This window comes from Labrus mixtus, chromosome 12, assembly GCF_963584025.1.
Source record: "Labrus mixtus chromosome 12, fLabMix1.1, whole genome shotgun sequence".
In the NCBI taxonomy this organism is placed as follows: Eukaryota; Metazoa; Chordata; class Actinopteri; order Labriformes; family Labridae; genus Labrus; species Labrus mixtus.
The window spans coordinates 13,065,853-13,089,275 of record NC_083623.1 but is presented as its reverse complement, the minus strand read 5'-3'; the positions used below and the strand labels follow the sequence as shown (position 1 = coordinate 13,089,275).

Genomic DNA, 23,423 nt, shown 5'->3' with positions numbered 1-23,423 from the left:
TCAGGAAACATTGACAGAGTGAGAGCTCTTCGCTTGTTTCGTCTCTGTTGCTTCTCAGACAGGCACGCGTTCATCGGCTCTCTCTCTCTGGCTTGTGAGCTCTGATTGTTGTGGCTCCTCTTCGTCCGGAAAGTTCGCCTCACAGTCAAATCGTTTTTATTTCGCAGAGGTATTAAAGCAATATGGCAGACTCGCAAGAGGACAAGCTGTACAAAGCGGAATATGCGAAAAGCGGCCGCGCGTCGTGCAAGAAATGCAAAGAAAACATCGCCAAAGACTCGCTGAGGATGGCCATCATGGTGCAGGTAAAACAGCGACGTCTTAAGAATCCTGCTAGCTAGCTTAACACCACAGTGTTATCTATGTCTTTTTAAATTATGGGCTCCATTCAGAAAATATAACGAGTAGGCTATTTAACAAGCTATTGGAGAATTGAAACATGTTGCGTGTAATGTGGTTTCAGTTCTGTTACCTTAGGCCCTCGTTAGCATTTAAATGGTGACATTGTCTTCTTCACAAAGACCCGTCTTTCTCACTTATGCATACTTTAATAATCATACTGAGTCTTAGTGATACATCTTTTTTCAATCTATTATGCAGTTACAGCTCTATTGATAATGTTTGTTTTAGGATGAATAAACAAAATAATTCAATTAAATACGACAACTCCTGCATCACAGTGTGAAGTCTGCTCTGCTCCCCCGCAGAGATTTAATTAACTAATAGGTTAAAACCTCCTGAATGTCAGCCCTTTCTTTTTTTTTTTGTTCTTATTCAAGACCTGTGAAGCTGCTCCAGATTGCAAATCAGCTTTTACTCTGAAGGCCTGTTTACGTCAGTCTGTTAAAGATCAGTCAGATTTATCACCTCAGTGCATATTATGACATTGTATAAATGGGCATGCCACAAAAAAATGATAAAAGTATCACAATATCTCAGCAATAATATTGATTTGCCTCTCCAAAGCACTGAATAAATCTTAAATTAATATTTAACATACAAATTCGTTTAGTTTTTCTTTCAAATGAAGATTGTTTCCTCTGCACATACTGGACAAGAAGTAGTGCTAGGATGTTTGATGGTATAGGAACTTTACTGTCAGTATCATAACAGTTGCAATATGCTGAACTGCTACCTGTTTTTTTTATTTTTTATTATTATATTACACTCTGCCAACACACGACCCAATTCACTGTACATATTGCACTTGTATGTTGAATCTTCCTTTTTTGGATTTCCTCAGTCCCCCATGTTTGATGGGAAGGTCCCTCACTGGCACCACTTCTCCTGCTTCTGGCAGCGAGCTGCAGCTCAGTCCACTGGAGATATAGCCGGGTACTCTGACCTCCGCTGGGACGACCAGGAGAAAGTCAAAAAGGCCATTGAGAGCGGCGGAGCAACAGGAGGTCAGTACTCGACTCTTAACATTTAACTTACATAATAAAGGATTATTAGAATATAATATGTCCACACACACACACACACACACACACACACGCACACATACATCATGTACATACTTTGATGAAGAGTGATTCTTGAATTGCCTTTATGTAATTTCTGGCAACCTTATTTGAGGAGTTAAAACCCACAGCTTCTAACAATTTACCTTTTTGATAGTTGGAGTGTGTTCTCAATGACTTAGTAAATATTTCTCTGTCAGACAACTGGTCAGATAAATTAAGCAAAAAAAATCTTTTATCAGTGTAAAGATAAACAGGTTTATAGAAAATAAATCCCTTCCCATACTTTATCACACAAAAGATTTGTACATTTGTTTCATGGTGACCACACATGGTTTTATAAGATATCTTTACATTCACAAAGATTTTTTTTAAGGACTTGCTCTACTAAATATTTTTCACTTTTTGTAGGAAAGGGTGACCAGAAGGGTGGCGCTAAAGGAGAGAAGACGCTGAATGACTTTGCGGTTGAATACGCCAAGTCAAACCGCAGCACATGCAAAGGCTGCGAGCAGAAAATAGAAAAGGTAAGCAGCCTCTTTTGCTTCATGGGCGAAAACTGTGAATGCCATCAATTATTCAAAACGACATATTTTAGGTGTCATGTAAGTTTGATCAAATGTGATTGAGTCTGTGATCCTTCGGGCATCTTTTTCAGGACCAGATCCGCGTTTCCAAGAAAACAGTAGACCCCGAAAAGCCTCAGCTGGGTCTGATCGACCGCTGGTACCACACGGCCTGTTTTGTTAGCCGCCGAGAAGAACTGGTTTTTAAGCCTGAATACAGCGCTGCCCAGTTGAAGGGCTTCAATGCACTGCGGGCTGAAGACAAGGAGGAGATGAAGAAGAGACTCCCTGTAGTCAAAACTGAAGGGTGAGGGATGATTTTCTTTTTCTTTTTTACAGGTTGTCTACTATTAATCTTAAGAATTGGATTTCATATTGAGAAATCCTGCTCAGTTGTGGTGAGCGTTTCGGCACCTAGCTTCCTCTCTATCATCACCAACGCGGCTACAAGTGAAGCCTCCCTGTTCGCCTGCAGCAAAGGAATATAGCCTTGAAGGTGTCTCTGAAAGCCGTCATTGTGTAGGCATACAGGAAGGGATTGACAGCAGAGTTGGCGTGTGACAGGATTATGGCGGTGAGCAGCAGCTCAAAAGGCACGGGGCAGCTCGGGCAGAGCAGCAGGAAGCAATTGATGACATGGAGTGGGATCCAGCATGCAGTGAAGAGGAAGAGAACCAAGAAAAGAGAGGTTGCCGTCTTCATCTCTCGGCGAATCCTCGCCTGTCCCTCCGCTCTGCCGCTTTGCTCAGACGCTGTTCGTCTCACCTGCCGCTTCACCGTGACAAAAATCTGCGCATATATGAGAAACATGATCACTAAAGGCATCAGCACACAAGAGAAGAAGTTGAAGTAGACCATGTAGGTCATGTCTACCACCAAGACAAAGAAGCAGTAGCCTGAATCGGGCGGCGTCTTGTGCCAGCCCATCAGAGGAACAAGCCCAATGAGAAACGCCAGCAGCCACGTGAAGAGGATCACCAGCGCAGCGTTGCGACGCGTCATCAAGGCTCTGTAGCGGAAAGGCATGAAGATGGCGATATAGCGCTCCACCGCGACGGCCAGCAGGCTGAAGATGGAGCTCTGCGTGAACATGATCAAAACGCTCAGCATGAGCAGACACAGGTAGAGGTTGTGACGAGGTAAACCGACGTCGGTCAGGATCGCGCAGGGGATGGCGACGGTGCCCACGCAGATGTCGGCGACGGCAAGCGAAACCAGGAAGTAGTTGGTGACCGTGCGCAACTTGCGGTTGAGGCCCACAGCAGCACAGACCAGCAGGTTTCCGACCGTGGAGAGGACGGCGATGATAAGCTCGGCTGCCATGTAGGCAACATTAGGGGAAATAAGCAAGTCGGCGGTCGGAGGGGAGGGAGAGGAGGAGTTCCGGAAAGAGGAATAAAGATTGGAGGAGTTTCTAGTATGGCGGACAGAGTAGAAGTTCAGCAGTGGAGTGGTGTCTTCCATGTTCATCCTATAGACAGAGACAATATTCAAGTTAGAAGTCCACCAAAAGATCCTGTGAGGAACTTTGGCTTGTGTTGAGAAGAGGAGAACAGTTACTCACCAGTGTACAGCCGGATGGCCCTCCTTTAAAAAAGTCTTTCCTCATGAGATTAAGAACGCCGGTGTCCTGTTCTTCACAGCAGCCATCCTGATTCTATATGCCTGTCTTTGCATTATATATCACCAGTCAACTTCTGTTTGTGAAAACCTTAAGGAAACTGTTTTATATAACTCCCTTCTTCCCTCTTGATGTCAGTTGTTGTCGTTTTCTTTGCTCTCAGCTTCATGGGGAGGCTAATTAATAGTTTGTGTCAAGGAAGAAAATGCTATCAGCATTGACACCTGGGACTGTGCAGACATGTACCTGCATGTCTGTGTGTGTCTGTCCATTAACTGATGGGGGCCCTAATGAATCACCTTAGTGAATAAAGGTGTCATATTCTGCATTGTTTGTTCTGTTGTCCAGTATCCCCTCTTGGCCTCATTTGGGAAGTTAATTTAGACGGTCTTTCTTTCCCCTTGTGATTATTTTTTTTTTTTATTCATAACATTGTCTAAATAGAAAACAAGAAAAGTTTGTAAGAAAGCTATTTGAAACGTGTGTTTGCTCTCGCAGAAAGCGAAAAGCTGATGAGATGGATGGCGTGTCAAAAAAACAGAAGAAGGAAGAAGATGACGAGAAGAAGAAGCTGGAGGAGCAGTTGAAGGTTTCTTTTTCTTTCATTCAACCTCACATAATAAAAAAAAAGAGAGACATCACCTCACGTTATGTTTGGTAGTGAACATATCTCAACAAGCTGTCTTTGTGTGTGTGTGTGTGTGTGGTGTGTGGTGTGTCTCTGCAGAACCAAAGCCAGCTGGTTTGGGGACTTAAGGACAAACTGAAGAAGTTCTGTTCAATAAACGATATGAAAGAGCTGCTGATTGCAAACAGCCAGGATGTTCCCTCTGGAGAGTCCAATGTAAGAATGACTTACTCTTTTTTTTTTTTTTAACCAACTGTGTGTGTAAATTGGAATTGTAAAAAAGCCAGATATTTTATACCCACTTTTAATTTGTTTATTGAAGCAGTACAGTACCATTTTGCAACATTTGAAAGAAACTTAACATGAGAAACAAAACAGAACCTTGTGTTAGCACGTTTCCTGTATCATGTTGTTATTGATTGATGGAATAAGTGTGTTTTTCATTCCTTGGCCTTTCATTGTACACATACTGACAGGGTTCTTGCATAGACTGGAAGGTCTGAAATTACATTTCGTAACCTCCATGTCTGTTTAAGGATGAAAAAGGCAATGATTATTACTTGTTTTCAGTTTTCTTTGTAATCGCAAACAAATCATCAAAAAACGACATGTCAACCCTTTCTTCACATTGATAGAGGATTATACAGTAATGAGAAGTAAGAGGGCGCTCTTTTAACATTTCTTCATTCTTTGTCATTGAGTCAAAAAGGATGCTCAGACTCATAGAATGTTCAACCATTTACTTTTTCAACTCACATTTGGTTAGTCGTGGAAACAGGATATGTAGCACCAGTAGTTTCCTTTCACTTTGGGCTGCTGCTATTACTACAACTTTACTTACTTCAATGCAAGTTTTCCAACAGCTGTTTTTTCAAGTTCCAATCTCCAGTTTTGGACTTATATTCTAGGGACGTATATCATTTTTACAAGGGAGAGTAATATGTAGGAAACGTTTACAGTATTCATAACAATAAAATACTGTAACTGTAGCTATGATTCTACTATTCTACAATTGATTTAGCAGATGCTTTTGTCCAAAGCGACTGTCGTCTGAGTATGAACAACAGAAGCAAAAATCTAGTAGGGAAAGAAAAAACGTCAGCAGGTGCCAACAAACAGCTTCCTGTGCGATCAGACAAGGTGCTGACAGGCCGTGCGCAGAGCAATGCGCGGGGTGTAATAAGTAGATTCATAAAAGAGCTGGGTTCATCTTAAAGGTGGAAAGAGATTCTGCAGGTTGATGATGCAGCGTGTGATGTTTGGTCGACAGGTGGTGGACTCCCTGGCAGATGGCATGGCTTTCGGTGCTCTGGAGGCCTGTAAGGAGTGCCAGGGCCAGCTGGTGTTCAAAGGTGATGCTTATTACTGTACTGGAGATATCTCAGCCTGGACCAAGTGTGTTTTCAAAACGGCTACACCTTTACGCACAGACTGGGTCATACCCAAGGTAGGTCACCTCATTCTAGGATTACGTCTTTGTTATTTATAGTATAAATATCCATGCTGAATCACTACCCAAGAGCGGGTCATTGTAATGGCTTAAAATGGACGTCTATAGTGACCGAGTTGCGGAGCAGGAAAATGACAAACATTATCCTTGTATTTACTACTTGACCGCTATCATTTCAGGAATTCCACGAAGTTCCCTTCCTGAAAAAGTTCAAGTTCAAGCGGCAGGATAGAGTTTACCCGAAGGAGGCTCCCACCCAAACCCTCACCGCAGCCAAAGCAGAACCCCTGGCGAGTGCATCCCGTGCCCCGATGGAGCTGCCAGAGGGAGCACCTGCAGGTCAGTGGAGAAAAGAAAAAGTTGTCGTACTCTGCAGTTGTTTAAATATTGAATTCATTTCAAAGAGAAGATTAAGCAAAACGTTCATAGCTGGGGGGAAAACACTTGAGTATTGATGATACTCCCAGACAAAAGCATCGTCAAAAAAAATTATAATAATTTAACTTAGAAAATTTTTGGTTTTTTTGTCCCATAGACAAACCTCTTACTGGTATGAAACTGTTGACGGTGGGGAAGCTGTCCAAAAACAAAGATGATCTGAAGGCAGCTGTAGAGGAGCTGGGAGGAAAAATTACAGCCACAGCCAATAAGGCCTCTCTCTGCCTCAGCACAAAGAGTGAGTAACCAATCGAATCCTTTCAAGTCCTTTCTAAAAGCTATAAATGTGTGAATGCTTTCTTCATCACGTGTCTACTTCCAACAGAGGAGGTGGAGAAGATGAGTAAGAAAATGGAGGAAGCTAGGGACGCCGGCGTGCGGGTCGTCTCTGAGGATTTCCTCAAAGACATCAAGTCGTCGGGTAAAGCCCTCCAGGAGCTGGTCTCCCTGCACGCCGTCTCACCCTGGGGAGCAGAGGTCAAAGTGGAGGCTCCGGCTCCGTCTGTGGCCTCCAAGTCTGGAGCGCTGGCTGCTAAGAGCACAGGCAGGGTGAAGGAGGAAGAAGGTGAAGCATGATTGGTGCTTCTTCAAATAGATTTTAAAGCAACGACTTGTGTTATAGCATGGACTGTGTATCATTATTACTCACTGCATCTACACTGTTACAGGTGGTAGCAAAAGCAAGACGATGAAACTCACAGTCAAAGGAGGAGCTGCTGTGGATCCAGATTCAGGTAGTAATGTAATGAGTACCCTGCATTTTTTTTTTCCCCCTTGACTTTGATTTTTGTCTTCTGACCTTGATTCTCTGATTTTAGGTCTAGAGAACAGCGCTCATGTCCTGGAGCAGAGCGGGAAGATGTACAGTGCTACGCTGGGTCTTGTCGACATTGTCAGAGGAACGAACTCCTACTATAAACTGCAACTGCTGGAGGATGACGTACAGAAACGGTCGGTGTTGCTGCACAAAAAACATTTCACTCCATTTTTTTTCTTTCGTGTTGAGCTTGTTAAAGGTACCAGTGTATGCTATACAGGGGTGCAAACTTGTCACCTCAAGACGGCCCGAAGAAAGTACTTCCGGGCCCTGCAGCCAATCATTGTAACGCGGTCGGCGCTGTTACAAAATCTTGGAGGTGCGGGCTGGGCGCTCAGATCCTCCGCGGACCATTCTCGTGCCGACCGCAAGAAGCATGAAACCTGATGTGCAGCACATGGCTAATTTACATAACATTATTTTTCCGTGAAAACACTTCGGAAAGATTCGAGTCTGGCTAGCAAGCCAGCCTTTCTGTTCAACATCCTGTCTGATCATATTTTCTGTTTGGTAGCTATAGGTAAAGATGTTGAGAGAAATGTGTGCTAGCTTGAAGGTAACTTCATACAGATTTCTGGTTCATTATTATCTCAGGCAACATTAAAGTGACAGCTGGTCAACACATGTAATAAGGCCAGAGGGACTATAAACTTAATGAGAATCAGCAGGAGCAAAACATCAGGTTCATATATTGATAATGTTACATATTTTATGATAGAAGAGAAAATATTGTCATACTTGATGACTGCATTATAATGCTCCCTCAGACTCTGCTCTGAGAGCTACTTGCATCTTGGCTTCTTATCATTATCTACGCTTAAAGTGAAATAAATAGGACTTCTAAGCTTGCTCACTGCAGCAGACTGTGACTTTAATGTTTTCTTTTCCCTCCATTTTCATTGAAAATAGACTGAATCAGAAAAAAACATCTAACTCTCGTATGTCTTTTCTGCCGGTCTCTCATTGTATGTGTAGGTACTGGGTGTTCAGGTCATGGGGCAGAGTGGGCACCACCATCGGAGGCAACAAACTGGACAAGTTTCACGACAAAAACTCGGCTCTGGACAACTTCCTGAGTGTCTACAAAGAGAAGACAGGCAATCAGTGGTGCGCCTCCAACTTCACCAAATATCCTAACAAGTTTTACCCCCTGGAGATTGACTATGGACAGGTATGCACAAGCCACAGAACAAAAATAGCAAAAAAAAAAAAAAAAAAGATAGATTACAGTAAGTATTCTGTATCAGGGATTAGCTATTTTCTAACATTTCTCGGTAGGATGAGGAAGCGGTGAAGAGGCTGACGGCCAGCGCTGGCACAAAGTCTAAACTGGCGAAACCTGTCCAGGAATTGATCAAGAACATCTTTGATGTGGAGAGCATGAAAAAGGCCATGGTGGAATTCGAGGTAAGACATCTTGTGTACAAATTACAAACTGAATCCTACAACATCTTTGTCCTTTTAATTTTAACCTAACCAAAGCTGCACTTTTCTTAGTGTTCCTTTTCAAATTAGAGTTGCTTCATGAAAAAAAACAACCTCATCTGATGTACTCAATTACTTGCTGAAAATTATGACTTTGGACGAAGATTAGTTTCATAGAATAAAGCTGAATTATCTGTACTGTCACAAGGCTTTATCAGTGTTTAAATGACATTTCTCCTAAGGGATGTTGGTGCTTTCATGTAACAAATTGCATTGGTTGGAAGAAAAAACATCCCGTAGCCTTTTTTCCCATCGAGGGGCATTATGATGGGATCCGCCATAGCTTTCTTCCAGATTTAGCAAAGTGTGGAGATAGGTCTGGTAATGACAAACTATTAAAAAGGCACTTCAATTTAAAATGAAATTAGGACCTTATGCGTGTTTGTCTTTGTGCATAGTGCTCTCTAACTACTTTTGTATCGTAGATAAGTTATTGTTTATATCATCCCAAGTGTGTGCGTACTTCCTTCATCACTCATACCCTCTCCTCTCCTGTTCTTAGATTGACCTCCAGAAGATGCCCCTTGGGAAACTGAGTAAGAGGCAGATCCAGAGTGCCTACTCTCTGCTCACTGAAGTCCAGCAGGTCAGTAACCGACTGCTCCTCTTATTCATCTCACCCTTGGGTTCCCTTCTGTAAAGCCTCTTTGACACACTAGAGTTCAAATGAACAAATTCTGCTCATTTCATTTGTGATTTTTAATTCAGTAAGAATCCATCTTGTGATGAATTTGTGACATTACTACTCGTGTGCAATGGTTGAGCTACATATTTATAGTTTCCCTTCTCCTCTGACCTGCCCATCTTTTTATGAATACGTTACTTTTTCTTTTTTAAATCAAAGGCTGTGTCAGATAGTCTGCCTGAGTCCCAGGTACTGGATCTCTCCAATCGCTTTTACACCCTGATACCTCACGACTTCGGAATGAAGAAACCTCCACTGCTCAACAACCTGGATTATATTCAGGTAAGGAAAAAATACTGTATTCTACTGAACAGTTTTGTCTTGTTTTTTTTCATTTATTTTTTATTAATCAATATCATTACATCCACATACATCTGTTTAGGCTAAAGTTCAGATGTTGGACAACCTGTTGGATATTGAAGTGGCGTACAGCCTGCTGAGAGGAGGAGCACAGGACAACGAGAGCGATCCCATCGACATCAACTACGAGAAACTCAAAACCAAGATTGAGGTGAGGAGTGTCACTGTGTTTCTACAGGGATGTACTGTGTCAAAGATGATGTATTTCTCTCTTTTTGGTCTGATATCATTTGTTTTTTTAACAGGTTGTTGACAAGACTACTCGTGAGGCTGAGATCATTATTCAATATGTTAAGAACACTCACGCTGCTACACACAACACTTACACGCTGGAAGTGCAAGAAGTGAGTCATTTCTTTACACAGACTTCATATCCACTCTCTGGTGTAACTCTATTTTCCAGCATGAATTACCATCTTCACTGTTACTGTCCCTATCTTTTAGATCTTTAAAATTGTCAGAGAGGGAGAGCATCAGCGCTATCGTCCGTTCGAGGAGCTACACAATCGCCAACTGCTGTGGCACGGCTCCCGCACCACAAACTACGCCGGTATCTTGTCTCAGGGTCTGCGTATTGCCCCTCCAGAGGCGCCAGTGGTGAGTTTTTTGTTTTAGCCTCTAGCTGTGCAACAATCTAATGACTTCAGTATATTCTGTAATTATTATAGATGTCGTATCTCCTTTTCATTGCTGTTCTGCTTTGTTTCCTTCAGACTGGTTACATGTTTGGAAAAGGTGTGTACTTCGCCGACATGGTGTCCAAGAGTGCAAACTACTGTCACACCTCCCAGTCAGACCCTGTCGGCCTCTTACTGCTGGCTGAGGTTGCTCTCGGCAACATGTAAGTAACAGGCTTAGTTCTTTCAGATGACAGGTCATACATCAACTGTTTGGTAAGCTTCAACGATATGTGATGAGTGTCCATAACAGCTTCTTCCTTATTCTAATGCAGGCATGAATTGAAGAAAGCCTCCCACATCACAAAATTACCCAAGGGCAAGCACAGTGTTAAAGGTGAGAAAACTTTATCTTATTTTGACTTTCTTTTATTTTTAGTTCAATGGATCTTTTTTTTTTGTATATTGCTTTTCATTTCAGAATGTTATAGCGGTCGCATTATGTTTATAAACTGTCTTAAAGTAATTTAGGGCTGACTGGTAGAACATGTATCCCAGGGCAGCTGGCACCCATTTATGAACCGGCACAATCGTTTAATTTACAGACTGCTGGGCAAATATTTGAACATTTTCTTGATTTAAATACTCACTCATAAATGTGGTGGGGCATTTGGAAACACAAGCGCCCTTTGTTAATTAAAAATTAAAATTAAAAAAATAAAAGATTTCTTTGTGTCCTGCTGCAAACTGTCATTAAATAACTTCCCTTAATCTTGCAGGTGTGGGTAGGACTGCTCCTGATCCCAGTGCCTCAGTCACTTTAGATGGGGTGCAAGTGCCAATTGGAAAAGGAACCCACACGAACATTGATGACACCAGTCTCCTGTACAACGAGTATCCTTTTACACTGACCACCTGGTTCATAACTTTGATCCTTTTTACAAATGATGCCACATTTTTAAATCTGTACATTGTATGTTTGTCAATTAATGACATAACTTTGATTTCACTATTTTACAAAGTTTTCACAACATGGAATTTTGCCTGATTTTCGACCAAAGTTGGAGAACTAGTTATTAAAGCATTGCATGGCTGTTGGCATATGAGGAACAAATTCTTAGTACTTATATTATTACGTGAGGAAAGTTATTTTGTAACTTTCCGATCAGAATGTAGAGCACTCTGAGCCACCAGCTCGGTTTCACACACACACACACACAAATGAGATTTTGTGGCATTTGCACACACAAATCACTGACTTAGACTGTTGGTATCAACATAATGATTATTTTAAGACAGGAATTAATCATATCTGGTGTTTAAACTGTTGTTTGGTGTTTCTCATGTAGAAATTATTCAAATATAGCATCAATCCATGATCTCTCCATGATTACCCGTGTAATCTTTTATGGCTCTACTTTATGTAAATGTTCCTCTTTTTCAACTGTGTAAGTCATCGTGTTTGTATCATGAAAGTTAATGTCCTTAACTGTTACTCCTCCAGATACATTGTGTATGATGTAGCGCAGATAAACATGAAGTATCTCCTGAAGATCAAGTTTAACTACCAGACGTCCCTGTGGTGAGAGGGCCATTACTAAGCCTTCACCACGGAAATCGAAGACCAGAGTTGCCTCCAAACGCCTGGGCTTCATTCTCTGCAAAACAAGATGTTTGGCAAAGGAGCGACGCTTCACCACGTGTCACAGTGGTCATTGGAAATCTGTAGTCACTTTATTGCTTTTTCATCAGGTTAACTAGCTGGCAGCCTTTCTTAGTAACACATTAGGTACCTAAATACCTATTTCAGAGATGCTCATAAAACAGTTCCGTGGTGGTGAAAGCATGGTGCATACCACATAGAGTTGGGTTTAGTAATAAACATCAGTAAAAGTTAGTAGTTTTCTGTCTGACGTGGTAATCTTCATTCTATATTAAACTTGTAGTTAATAAGGCATAGCACCACAAATTTAGAAGTTGTAAACAACCAGTCTGAAGAAAGACACACACACACCTGTGTTTGCATCTTGCAAGGGGTTTCTCAGTGAAATAGCTGCTTATATGAACATTTTGTAGTCTTGTGTTTCAAAGATACTGTACGAGGTTTGACATGTATATATTTGTTTTGTTTGTCAAAAAACTGTCTTCCTTGCCGATAACGGAAAAGATAGCAATGTGGTTGTGTTTATGCAAAGTATTCTGTAAAAGAAAACAACTGCCATGGTCTGTGGTACACTTTTTCTTAGTGCTTTTCTCGCTTACCTGAAAATAAAACAAAACATTGAAAGTTCTAAAATATCATGCCTTTGTGGTTTTTTTTATTTCACTGTATGATCTATCCAAATTTCAGTTTAGGTATAATTTCACTGTAGGAACATGTCAAGATGTCAATATAATGTGATACATATATTACTTTGGGCTGGTCGCAGGTCAGGTTCTCATACCAAGAGGGGCAGCTGTGGCTCAGTTGGTAGAGTCGTCACCTCTCAACCAGAAGGTCAAGGGTTCAATTCCCAGCTGGACAAGACACTCAACCTTGAATTGCTCCCAGTGCTTCAGTGGTGGTGTATGAATGGGATTAGTTACTTCTGATGGGTGATACTACATAGCAACCACCACCATCAGTGTGTGAATGGGTGGGTGTGACCTGCGGTGTAAAAGCTCTTTGAGTAGTCGGCAGATTAAAAAAGCACAATATAAGCTGAAGTCCATTTACCAAGAAGCTAGAAATATCCTTAATTTGTTTTGTTTGACGATGAGAAAACTATCTGCAAATAGAAATATTTTTGACAGATGCAGATTCAAAAGATTTAACAATTTGTACCTGGAGGACGGTCTCGATATTGCATGTTTCTGTCATTAGAAGACAAAAATATTTAAACATTAGTTGGGGGTGTATGAAACAACAGAGGTACGCTCGGTCCATTCACATTTTCTATATTGTATATTTAACAGGTTTTCGGGCAATCTTCCGCAACAATTTGAACTTTGAAGTTGGATTTATTTTTGAGAGGACAATAATAAAGTGTTCACATCTATAACACAAAGCGAGTGTCGCTAAGTTATACCTATTTTTTTTTAATTTCTCAAATCGCCCTCCAGATAGCGTCCCGACCCAGAATGCATTTTGACAAGGTCTTTGAAAAAGCGGCGCGGCTAATTCAAGATGGCGGAGATGGACCAGCTGTTAGACGAGAGTGAGTAACAACAAAAAAAAATATTCAAGGAGTTTTTTACACCGTAAACACGAAACCGTCCCGTTCAAGTAAAAGACATAGTTTCTGTTAACCGCTGTAGCTGTTACACGCAAGCGAGCACCACACGTTCAGGGCTGAGTTAATAAAGTGGTTATTGGACGAAAAGGAGATACCGGTCTGTGCAAGTGGAGCTAACGCTTGTTAGCACCAGAGGCTAACCATGGCTAATGTTGGAGTTGAGCAAGTTACTTTAGCCAAACTGGGTAAACAAATAACGTTAGCTTAGCTGTGTGCTAATGCCTGTTAGCATCACATCGCAAGCAGCAACAACAAAATAACTGGTCAGAATACTCACATTGTCTCGTCGTGTTATCTCTGCGTTACACCGAGTTTGTTTCTGTGTCACTTTTCTTTGTACATTTTTAACGTTAACGTCCGTTATCGCTGGTTTACATGGTAACGCGTTGTTGTTCATTCTGACAAGTAGAGCAATTACATGTCTATACATCTAGAACAAGCCTCTCTTGTCGGATATGTGTGTGTGTGTGTGTGTGTGTGTGTGTGTGTGTGTGTGTTTTATGTCCACGTCGTGACACAGTAATTATCATTTGGTTGAATTCACTCTTCCAGGTGTTGTTATGTTTGACAGCTCAGTTTTTTGGGGGGGGGTTTAAGGCCTAACTGCCTGCGTAAGCTTTGTCCAACTTCACCACCAGGATACTGACATGGTTTAAAGGACACTGCTATATGTACATGCTGTTTCTATGATAGTACTAAATGAATTAAAGTCCCTTAATCAGAACAGGATTGTGATCTTGTTTTATGTGTGAGATTTTCTGTATTAAATGTGTTTTTGATGCCTGATTGATTGTCATATTTGTCTTTTCAGGCTCCTCAGCAGAGGCACTTGTCAGTCTAAAAGGTATGTGGGCAGTATTTTTAGCTGTCTTATCTTTCTGTACATTTGTTCTTGGCACTGTATCTGAGTACATCTAAAATTACTGGAGAGTGAAGTCTCAATTTCTGGCCCAAAATCACTTTGTCAATGAAGACGATCCTGTCTTTTCCCTAGCTTATACATTAGTTTTTCTGATTGTAAGTGTTCAGGCGCATTAAGTCATTGATTGGATTGGGCTTGCACACTTTATCAATACGCTTAAAGTTTCATGCGGGGACATAGCTGCAGCAGCCGAGTCCAGCTCAAGATGGCCGTGGTTGAAGAGAGCCCACAGTTGGAACCCTTCTGCGGGTGAAGGCTAGTCAGTCTTCGCTGCCCCACTCAGGCGAGGTGTTCAGGTTAAGGGGCAAAACCACCCGAGAAACTGAGATCCCTGCTGACGATGCAGAAGGGTTACAACAACGTGGATGGTCCAAGAAATACCATCTCGGAAGAAGATCTGTATCACCATAGTTAGTGTAGTTCCTACAGTTGCAGCTTGTGGCAAAGCATCTCTGACGTTTACTTCACCTTACATTTATAGATATAGGGTTAAAATTAAGTTTCGTCTTTGATGATTTGAAAGGAGTTTTAAGTCTGATTGCAGCTTTGAGTATTTGATAATGACTAGGTCCCCCTAAGGACTTTCATAAGGTGTCCTTACACAATTCCAAATAAAACATATTTGTTTTGTTTTACAGAGGGGAGTTTGTCCAACACTCTGAATGAAAAGAACAACTTTCCAAGAACTCACAACACCCGGGGAAGGCATTCCTCCCTCACAATGGACACGGTAAGAGCTACACACACAAAGCTCCCTTCTATCAGCATTATAAGTGCTTAGCTTTAAGACATTGACTTTATAGTAAGTCGATTTGTACAATAATGTTCAACACCATTTTATCTCATGTTCATCTCTTAGTGTCTAGCTTCCACAGAGTAAAGTTAAAAATGTAAATATAGCCTAATAACACAAAAACGTAGAACCAAATAGGTTCTAGGATCTTTATTTACATTGTCAGCTACTCTGCAATTAAAGCGCTCCTGTTTGATAAGGACGTGTTTAAGTTGATGTTGATTGTGTGGTCACTTGGCTCATTGTCTCTTTGCAATAGACTTGATGGATCATTTTATTTGAATGCTTTATTCAGTTTAGTATTATTATTGCATGCAAGTGTGATGTGAAAATGCAGTTTTGAGGGGACGATAAAGTACGCCTGCAACTGGTCTGCACATGATCTCATAAAAATCTACCTTTCCTATTTTGTCCTTGCAGCCCACACGGAGCTCGAAGAGGAGCCGCTTGTTTCGGGAGGAGGATGAGCAACCCCAGCAGCGTGTCCCTTCCAGGTCCCCTCGGAGGAGCCAGAGGGTCTCCACCACACCACAGGTGAAAGCTTGAGCTGCCAATCATTATTATTATTTTAAAATTAATCGGTGAAATTCAATGCTTGATCGCCATTAATCCCATTTGTTTTGGTCTGGTTAGCTCATGTCTCTATTTGCAAAAAAAAAAGTATATGGGGGATGAGTTTTTTGATAACTCATCTGTTTTGATTGTATGAGGAAAAATGTTAGTCACAAAAGGTGCGTAGCGGACCTAATTGAAAGGCGGGCACGTTGTAGCAGTTTGTCAGGAGACTTAAAACCCACTCCATCTTAACCTGTCGTTAGATTGACTGAAAGTAAGGGTGAGACTTCATTTCAAGCATGGCCACCGCCATCAGCTTTGAAAGCCCCCTGCAGTAACAGATGGGTGTCGTCACTCAGGCTCTCTCTGTTTATATGTAACTTCTATGGTTATAACATTAACTCAACCACAGAAAAGAAGGAACTTGTTACTGATCGGAAAGTAAATGAAAACGGCTGAAGAGAAGTGAAATGTTTGAGCCATTAAGAAGTGTAGAGGTTTTGTTCTTTTCCATCACTGTGACTAGAGGGAGATGTTGCTGTCAGTGCGGTGGCTTAGCTACGGTGTGCCTAATGGGACAAAGTGGCACACGATCAACGCAATTAAAAATATGAATGCAGTAAGCTTTTAATGTGTTGCAACAGTTTTTTTTGTTGCATTTATGGGAGCTTTTAAAAGAGAAATAAGTGCATAGAGTGTATCCAAAAACAATTGTGCTATTAAGTTGTTTGATAACAGTAGCGGATTGTGGTATTGCAGAGAACTCAACTCCTGCTGTCTCTTATTTGTTAAACAGGAGTGGCAAAGCAAGAGAGGGTAAACTTGGCAAGCCTTGTGAAAATGGAGTAGTTACGGATGTGTCCCTGAGGGAAACATTTTGGGGAATGACATTGAATGAGATTTTGTCTGGTATATCCATTAAAGGCATTTCTAGTTTTTATTTAATTTAATAATATTCAGCAAACATTTATGTGTACAATACTAGTATCATGAATGACTGGGGTTTTCACTGTTTTTTTCTTGCAGAAATTTTCAAATGTGATGACACCGGATAAGAAGGCGTCCCAGAAAATAGGGCTGAGATTGAGAAATCTCCTTAAACTACCCAAAGCTCACAAATGGTGCATCTACGAATGGTTCTATTCCAATATTGACAAGTAAAGTCTCACTTTCACCTTTCTTCAGAAATCAATTCATTTTGATGACAGAAAAGATCAATTAAGGAATGTTTTAAAGTGTTAAAACTTTTAGCATGTGTAATAACAGAACAGGATTTGAAGGGTCAGCTGTAACAGAGTGGCAATTTCATCAGATCTTTACAAATCAATGTTTTGAATAAATCTTAGAACATTTAAATTTTTAACTATGTTGTGTGTTTCCCTCTGAAAAATCCATTTCTTTTTCAGACCTCTCTTTGAGGGGGACAATGAATTCTGCCTGTGTCTAAAGGAGTCTTTCCCAAACCTGAAAACAAGGAAGTTAACACGGGTAGAATGGGGAACAATCAGGAGACTGATGGGGAAACCCAGACGGTATGCTGCAGTCTTAAAGCTGTACACAACATTTCCTTCATTATGTTGGTTTACATTCTCATCTTAAATTCTAAAGTGCGGGATGTTTTTTCTTCCATTTGTGTTGTACTATTTTTGTACCCTGAGTCTTTCAAGATATAATCATTAAGCGCTGTAACTTGTCTCCTCCAGGTGTTCGTCGGCATTCTTTGACGAGGAGCGGACAGCGCTGAGACAAAAAAGGCAGAAGATGCGTCTGTTGCAGCAAAGAAAACTTTCTGACGTGTCAAACTGCAAAGACCTTCCAGATGAAATCCCCCTGCCACTCATCATAGGAACCAAAGTCACTGGTAAGGTGACGGAAATGTACACACACCACAGTTAGTTCACATGGGTATTGATCGAGTATTGATCATTTTCATGACTATGTTAAGATCAAAGAAAAGTGATTGGTGCGCGCGCCCCATGTATGGAGGCCATGGTCCTCCAAGCGGGCGGCCCAGGTTCAAATCCAGCCTGTGGCCCCTTTGCCGCATGTCATTCCCTACTCTCTCTAACTGATTTCCAACTCTATCCACTGTCCTATCTCTCCATTAAAGACACAAAAAAAGCCCCAAAAAAAATCTTTAAAAAAAACAAAAAAACAATATCACTGTGTGTGAAATGGCTGATAAAGAAATCTACACTTACTAGGGTAAGTAAGGATATTTGTATCGTGGAGCCAGTACATATTTTAATGATTTTTTGTTGTTGTTGTATTTGTTCAACAGCTCGACTCCGAGGTGTCCATGATGGCTTGTTCACAGGGCAGATAGATGCAGTGGATACCAGCGCTGCAACATATCGTGTAACCTTTGACCGCAGTGGCTTGGGAACACACACTGTGCCTGACTACGAAGTCCTGGTAAGAGTTGCTGTTAGACATCTACTGTATCCCAAGTCTGTGTTTAGACTTTTGACTATTGCTAGTACAGTAATACTAACTGAAATGCAGTCTGTAAAGCTGGAATAAGTCATAGATGTGCAATATCTGTACAAAGCAGTTTGATGATACATGTGGTTATGATTGTTTTCCAGAGCAATGAGCCCAATGAGACCATGCCTATTACAGCCTTTGCCCAGAAGCATCGGGCATCCCGCTACATGCAGAACCTCACAACTCCGCCCAGAGGGCCTTATCCGTCCGCTACCACTCCTGTGCTCATGGTACTGTAGACATGAATGTAATGTGCTGTGTCGTCACAGTGGTTTATGATTTCTGGTACTGGTTTAAGTGTGCTTCAGTTTCGGAAGTTAAGCTATATGGGAAAGCAGCTGATGAGGGTTTTGTTGAGCATTTCTAGCACAGGGAGTTTGTTATATATTGTAAATATTCAGTTGGTGGATTAGTGTTGTGTTGAATCAAGTCATCACATCAACAATTTATCCGGATGAAGAACAGATGAGTTTTCAACTTCTTCCCTTGAATTAGCTTAAGCTTTAATTTTCAAGAAAACAAATAAAAAATACAAATGTTATGACAGTGGTCATAATACTGCATATGGGGAAACAGGACAAACGACTATATTCCTACTCTTTTTTTTTTTTTTTTGGATCTAACAGGACAATGACTCTCTCATAAACCAGTCACCATGGAGGAACAAACTGCCCGGAGCTGAGGGAGATACTCTGGGAGGATTTCCTGTCAAATTCCTTGTCCAAGTGGTAAAATTACTTCCTGTTAAATACACATCCTAACATTTCTGTTACTCATTGTTCTTACAAATCTTTATTTTTTGAATGACTAGACAAGGCTGTCCAAGATCCTCATGATAAAGAAAGAGCACATCAAGCACTTGAAAGAAATGAACACAGAAGCTGAGAAAATGGTACATCCTCATTATTAAAGATGATTCATGTATTGTGTCTGAGACGCAAATAACAACCCTAACTTTAAACTATGATTCTGTTTTCGTGTTCAGAAGTCTTATTCGATGCCCATCGACCTAGACTTCCAGAAACGATATGCCACCACAGTGCTTGAGCTCGAACAGCTTAATAAAGATCTCAACAAGGTGCTTCATGAAGTTCAGCAGTTCTGTTGTGAGGTTAGTCAACTGATACACTCCAGTAACATTGTTATACTTACATGGAATTTTTATGACCTGTTCCAACATTTCTAGCCTCTACGAAGAAGATTAGAGCCACTGTTCACTTTTTCCCTCCGAATTTTAGAGATTCAGAGATAAGTCAGACCTCTAAAGAAATGCAGTGGCCCTTATCATTTTCTGCAAGCATCAAAATCAAACGCATCCATGTCTCTGCCCAGCTTGCTCCTGATCAGGGCATGGTTCCAGTTGACCATCCCACAGAGCTGCGGCGGCGCTGTGAAGACGAGGCCCAGCAGATGGTGCAGATGAGCAGCTCACTGAAGGACGGACAGCAGACTGTGACAAACCCTGGCCTAACACACCTCATATCCCGCCTCACTGCCCTGCTGCTACAGATCAAGGTAGAGGATATGCGAATGGATAACAGGGAGGACAATAGGTGTACCCACCGCTGTGTAACTTTAGTAACTTTTTCACTTTAAAAGGTGTTTTGTTTTTGATTTGTTTTAGTGTTTGGCTGATGGTGGAGACTTGAATTCTTTTGAGTTTAAATCTCTGACAGACTCCCTTAATGATATCAAGGCATCGATTGATCCCTCCAACCTCAGGTAAACTCAGGTTTTCTGTATTTCTATCCAGCACACAATAGCAACTTGGATTTTTGTTATAATACAATACAGTGCCACCTACAAATCTCCATTTTGTGATCGTCATAGCCTCAAATGGAGCATTTCTTTCACCGCTGTCTCGTCTGTTTTTCTAGTTGTTTCCAGAATAATGTGGAGATCCACGTGGCACACATCCAGAGCGGTCTAAGTCAGCTGGGCAACCTGCATGCATTTTCCGCCAACAACACTAATGCAGTCTGAGACCCTACATCATCGGAACATCACACACACAAACACACATACAGGTGCATACACACAGAGGTGTGTGGTCTTTTTGAGATGGTGCTTTCACCTGAACTGTCTGAAAACTGCAAAAAAAAAAGAAAGTTGTGAACCATCACAGAGCAGACTCCTGTATCTTTGTGCTGAGGGAGGATGTCACATGTATTTTACCCACACATTTTATTGTATGAAAATGTTTGTGCACACATCAAACACAAACCTGAAAGTTTTTCAACTATTGCCACAAATCCACTCATCTCCAAACTCTCCCAGCTATTTATTGGTTTAATGTGCCAAACATCGATTCTTACAGTTTTTATAGTCCATATTTATTTATTTTTGAGTAGGTGAGTATGGTTCTGAAACAATATTTTCCTACCTGTAAAGATTTCCCCCTGTTAAGTGTTGTGTTCTGTTGCTCCACTGACGGTAAGCACAGGGAGGCTAAAGAATGTTTTATAAAATTGTTTTTTTGTAGATAATTGTACAATATCTGATTATTAGGACTATTGTCAACATTTCTGCTGTGTATTCAGAAATGGCTTTTGTAATTTTGTGTGCACTGAAAAGAGATTTTGGTATTTTTATAAAGGAGAACTCTATGGTTTGGATGCCTTTTACTCCCTGAAGTTATCTTAGCTTTTCCATATTTGGCATGGCTGTTGCTGCACCCACCCACCCCATCCCCCATCCCCCCCCCCCCACACACACACACACACACACACACACACACACACACACACACACACACACACACTAAGCCTGCATCACTGATGTAACCTCTGAAAGTTCGACTCAACCGTTTTTTCCCAAGAGAATCTCCTTTTTAAGTTTTGTAAAGTTGTAAATGTGAGTGTCTGAGGGCAGTTGTATATAAATGTTTGTCTTTTTTATATTAAACATAATATTGCAAAGCAGGATTTGGTCTCAAATCTTTAGTTTTTTTTAATTTACATATTAAACAAATCAAGATTTTTCTTTTTTTCCACATTTGGTTTTACACGTTTATTACTATTTTACAATAAATACAAATGAATCCTCTTACACAGGTGGATGCCTCTTATGAGACATGTATATGTCTTTCTATCATCTCTTCATGCATCACATGAAGCCACCAAAGCTGGCCATTGCCTCGTTTTCCCAGTCAGAGTCTGAGTCAGTGAAGTCCTGCGCTTCATTGCCATGGAGCGGGGAGAAGTGACTGAACCTGTCCCCTGTGCTCCTCATGCGTGGAAATTGAATTTGGCATCCATTCTCCTTTGGTGACGACCTGCTGAAGTTATTCGGGGTCGGGATGGGAGGAATCACAACCTTCATCTCTGGTCCAATGGTCTTGTTTGGAGGGAAATTGTCATATTCCACCAGAACCTTCGAACCTTGGCTGCCTGTCATGTTGGCATGTTGATTCTCGTTGGCTTTGGGATACAGGTGCACGTTACAGCACGGCACGTTGACACTCAGCTCGTGTTGCATCTGCTCAGGCTTCACTCTGGGTCCGTCTTTGTCGTAGATGCAGGACAGAGGCGGTTGCTCGTAGCTGCTGCTGGGTTTGGTGGGCATGCTGGTCCTGTGAGTATCTTCTCTGTTCTGGTGCATTGTGGGCCTGAAACAGTCCTCAAATCCAAAGCCTGCTGTCCTGTGGGCCTCAGCTGTGTGATTGTTGTCAAAAACTGAAAGAGGAGAATGCAAAGATAAAGCAATAAGTAAAATATAGGAATGCACCAAAAAGGACATTTAAGTTGCAATAGCCATTTTCATCACAAATGTAAGGACTTGAATATCTATTGATTCTAAAAAAAACTACAAGAGATGAAACAAGATACTATAAAATATACTTTTCAACTTAATCGAAGGACTACCATATTTTTGTGATTCTTTTGTGTTAAGATTACCTTTTTCTGTTACCAGTCGGTTCTGGATTTGACTGAAGGGTCCAGCTGCAGGCGTGTTGGTGACCTTCATGGACACCGATGACCCAACTTGACGACGAGATTTTGCCCGTCTGTTCTGAAACCACACCTAGTATATTATGGGGAAGAATAAACAAAACAAACATAAGAATACGAAGCGCATATTGAATAAAATGCTCCCACATTTTTGGGTCAGGTATCAGGGTTGGGATCTAATAGAGCCATTACCTGAATTCTTGACTCAGGCAGCCCGGTCAGCGCCTCCAGCTTCTCTCGCAGGTAGATATCAGGATATTTGGTGTCTGAGTAAACTTTCTCCAGCACCTCAATCTGCTGCTGGGTGAAGTTAGTCCTCTTCCTCCTGTGGGTCAGGATTGCCACGCATTTATCCGCCCTCTGTACTGCGTTTGAAGAGCTGAAGTAGTTTGTAATACCTGTGGCTCCGAAATCTGGAAATTTAAGCACACAAGTGTTACATGACTTTGAATCACAGACGCGTGACTTGTGCGTAAATTACGCACAGAACGAGCTGCAATGTGGCCGGTCACGTAGAACCACGACGCAGGCATCTATTGTGTCAACAAATAAAAATAATAAAAAAAAAACGTTTCAGACGTAAAAATGTAGTTTTGACCAACCTGGATTCACCGTGCTGCTCATCTGCAGAGCTCCTTCATGATACATCTGGAAAGGATTCAGATCCCCGACGCGCATATTCCCATGAACTGAAGACATGATCCCTACTGTCTTATCTCCACAGACTGACTGAGTTTGAGTCCCGTGTGCCCACTGGGGTTAAATACCCCCGCGATCAAAGGTGCTGCTGCCGGTACGTGTGAATGGGGCGACCATCAGGGCCGGCTGGCACTGCAGCGGCCGTGCAGCGACTTCAGACGTCTGCAGGCCGCGTGAGGTGTGAAGGCCTCACACCTGGGACGCTGCAGCGGCCGCAGGTCTCTTTATAGGGGTTTTAATGGAATCTGCAGGCTCAATACACATCAGCAGTGAAAACATTTATCCTCTCTGGCATGGATAAAGCAATAATGGACCTGTAGCCTTCAAAGAGCTGCAGTCGGAAGCTGCCATTTCCTCGGAGCCTCACAAGATCTGTCGTATATAGATAACACAAATTGACACATTTTCCTGCTCTGTTCATCTTCAGTCATATGTCATGTCATGTTGCAGAAAGTAAACACTTTTTACCCCCATTTTCTCTTATTGTTACTATTTTTATTTGTAGAGTTTGCGTATATAGTTTACTTTTTTACAAAATATATTTACACCTATTCATTTTTTAAAAACCTATATTTTCTTCAATCAGTCTAATCTGATAGTTAGGAACCTGAA

At 41.5% G+C, this 23,423-nt stretch overlaps 4 protein-coding genes across 4 annotated transcripts; 2 read left to right on the top strand and 2 right to left on the bottom strand.

Moving 5' to 3' along the window:
* Positions 1 to 59: 59 nt before the first annotated feature.
* On the top strand, positions 60 to 12,428 carry parp1 (poly (ADP-ribose) polymerase 1). The gene is made up of 24 exons (XM_061052069.1): positions 60 to 305; positions 1,244 to 1,406; positions 1,875 to 1,990; positions 2,122 to 2,336; positions 4,149 to 4,239; positions 4,378 to 4,494; positions 5,549 to 5,725; positions 5,908 to 6,067; positions 6,264 to 6,404; positions 6,492 to 6,731; positions 6,835 to 6,900; positions 6,985 to 7,117; positions 7,959 to 8,154; positions 8,262 to 8,390; positions 8,971 to 9,054; positions 9,313 to 9,435; positions 9,536 to 9,664; positions 9,759 to 9,857; positions 9,958 to 10,110; positions 10,227 to 10,354; positions 10,466 to 10,527; positions 10,910 to 11,024; positions 11,635 to 12,106; positions 12,165 to 12,428. Exons 1-23 carry the CDS (start codon positions 183 to 185, stop codon positions 11,714 to 11,716), a joined length of 3,042 nt encoding a protein of 1,013 aa, XP_060908052.1. The 5' UTR covers positions 60 to 182; the 3' UTR covers positions 11,717 to 12,106; positions 12,165 to 12,428.
* LOC132984983 (adenosine receptor A1-like) lies at positions 2,355 to 3,896 on the bottom strand. The gene has a single exon (XM_061052070.1). The coding sequence runs from the start codon at positions 3,497 to 3,499 to the stop codon at positions 2,474 to 2,476; it is 1,026 nt and encodes a 341-aa protein (XP_060908053.1). The 5' UTR covers positions 3,500 to 3,896; the 3' UTR covers positions 2,355 to 2,473.
* An 825-nt stretch (positions 12,429 to 13,253) lies between the features above and the next one.
* On the top strand, positions 13,254 to 21,086 carry lin9 (lin-9 DREAM MuvB core complex component). Its single transcript, XM_061052067.1, has 15 exons — positions 13,254 to 13,327; positions 14,217 to 14,249; positions 14,966 to 15,057; positions 15,541 to 15,654; positions 16,702 to 16,832; positions 17,082 to 17,207; positions 17,379 to 17,536; positions 17,957 to 18,090; positions 18,264 to 18,392; positions 18,789 to 18,890; positions 18,974 to 19,054; positions 19,148 to 19,273; positions 19,495 to 19,677; positions 19,787 to 19,884; positions 20,040 to 21,086. The coding sequence occupies exons 1-15, from the start codon at positions 13,297 to 13,299 to the stop codon at positions 20,143 to 20,145; spliced, it is 1,644 nt and encodes a 547-aa protein (XP_060908050.1). The 5' UTR covers positions 13,254 to 13,296; the 3' UTR covers positions 20,146 to 21,086.
* Positions 21,087 to 21,093: 7 nt separating this feature from the next.
* Positions 21,094 to 22,971, bottom strand: mixl1 (Mix paired-like homeobox). The gene is made up of 4 exons (XM_061052068.1): positions 22,715 to 22,971; positions 22,305 to 22,525; positions 22,059 to 22,185; positions 21,094 to 21,836 (listed from the first exon to the last, which is right to left on the bottom strand). The coding sequence occupies exons 1-4, from the start codon at positions 22,809 to 22,811 to the stop codon at positions 21,268 to 21,270; spliced, it is 1,014 nt and encodes a 337-aa protein (XP_060908051.1). The 5' UTR covers positions 22,812 to 22,971; the 3' UTR covers positions 21,094 to 21,267.
* Positions 22,972 to 23,423: the final 452 nt, after the last annotated feature.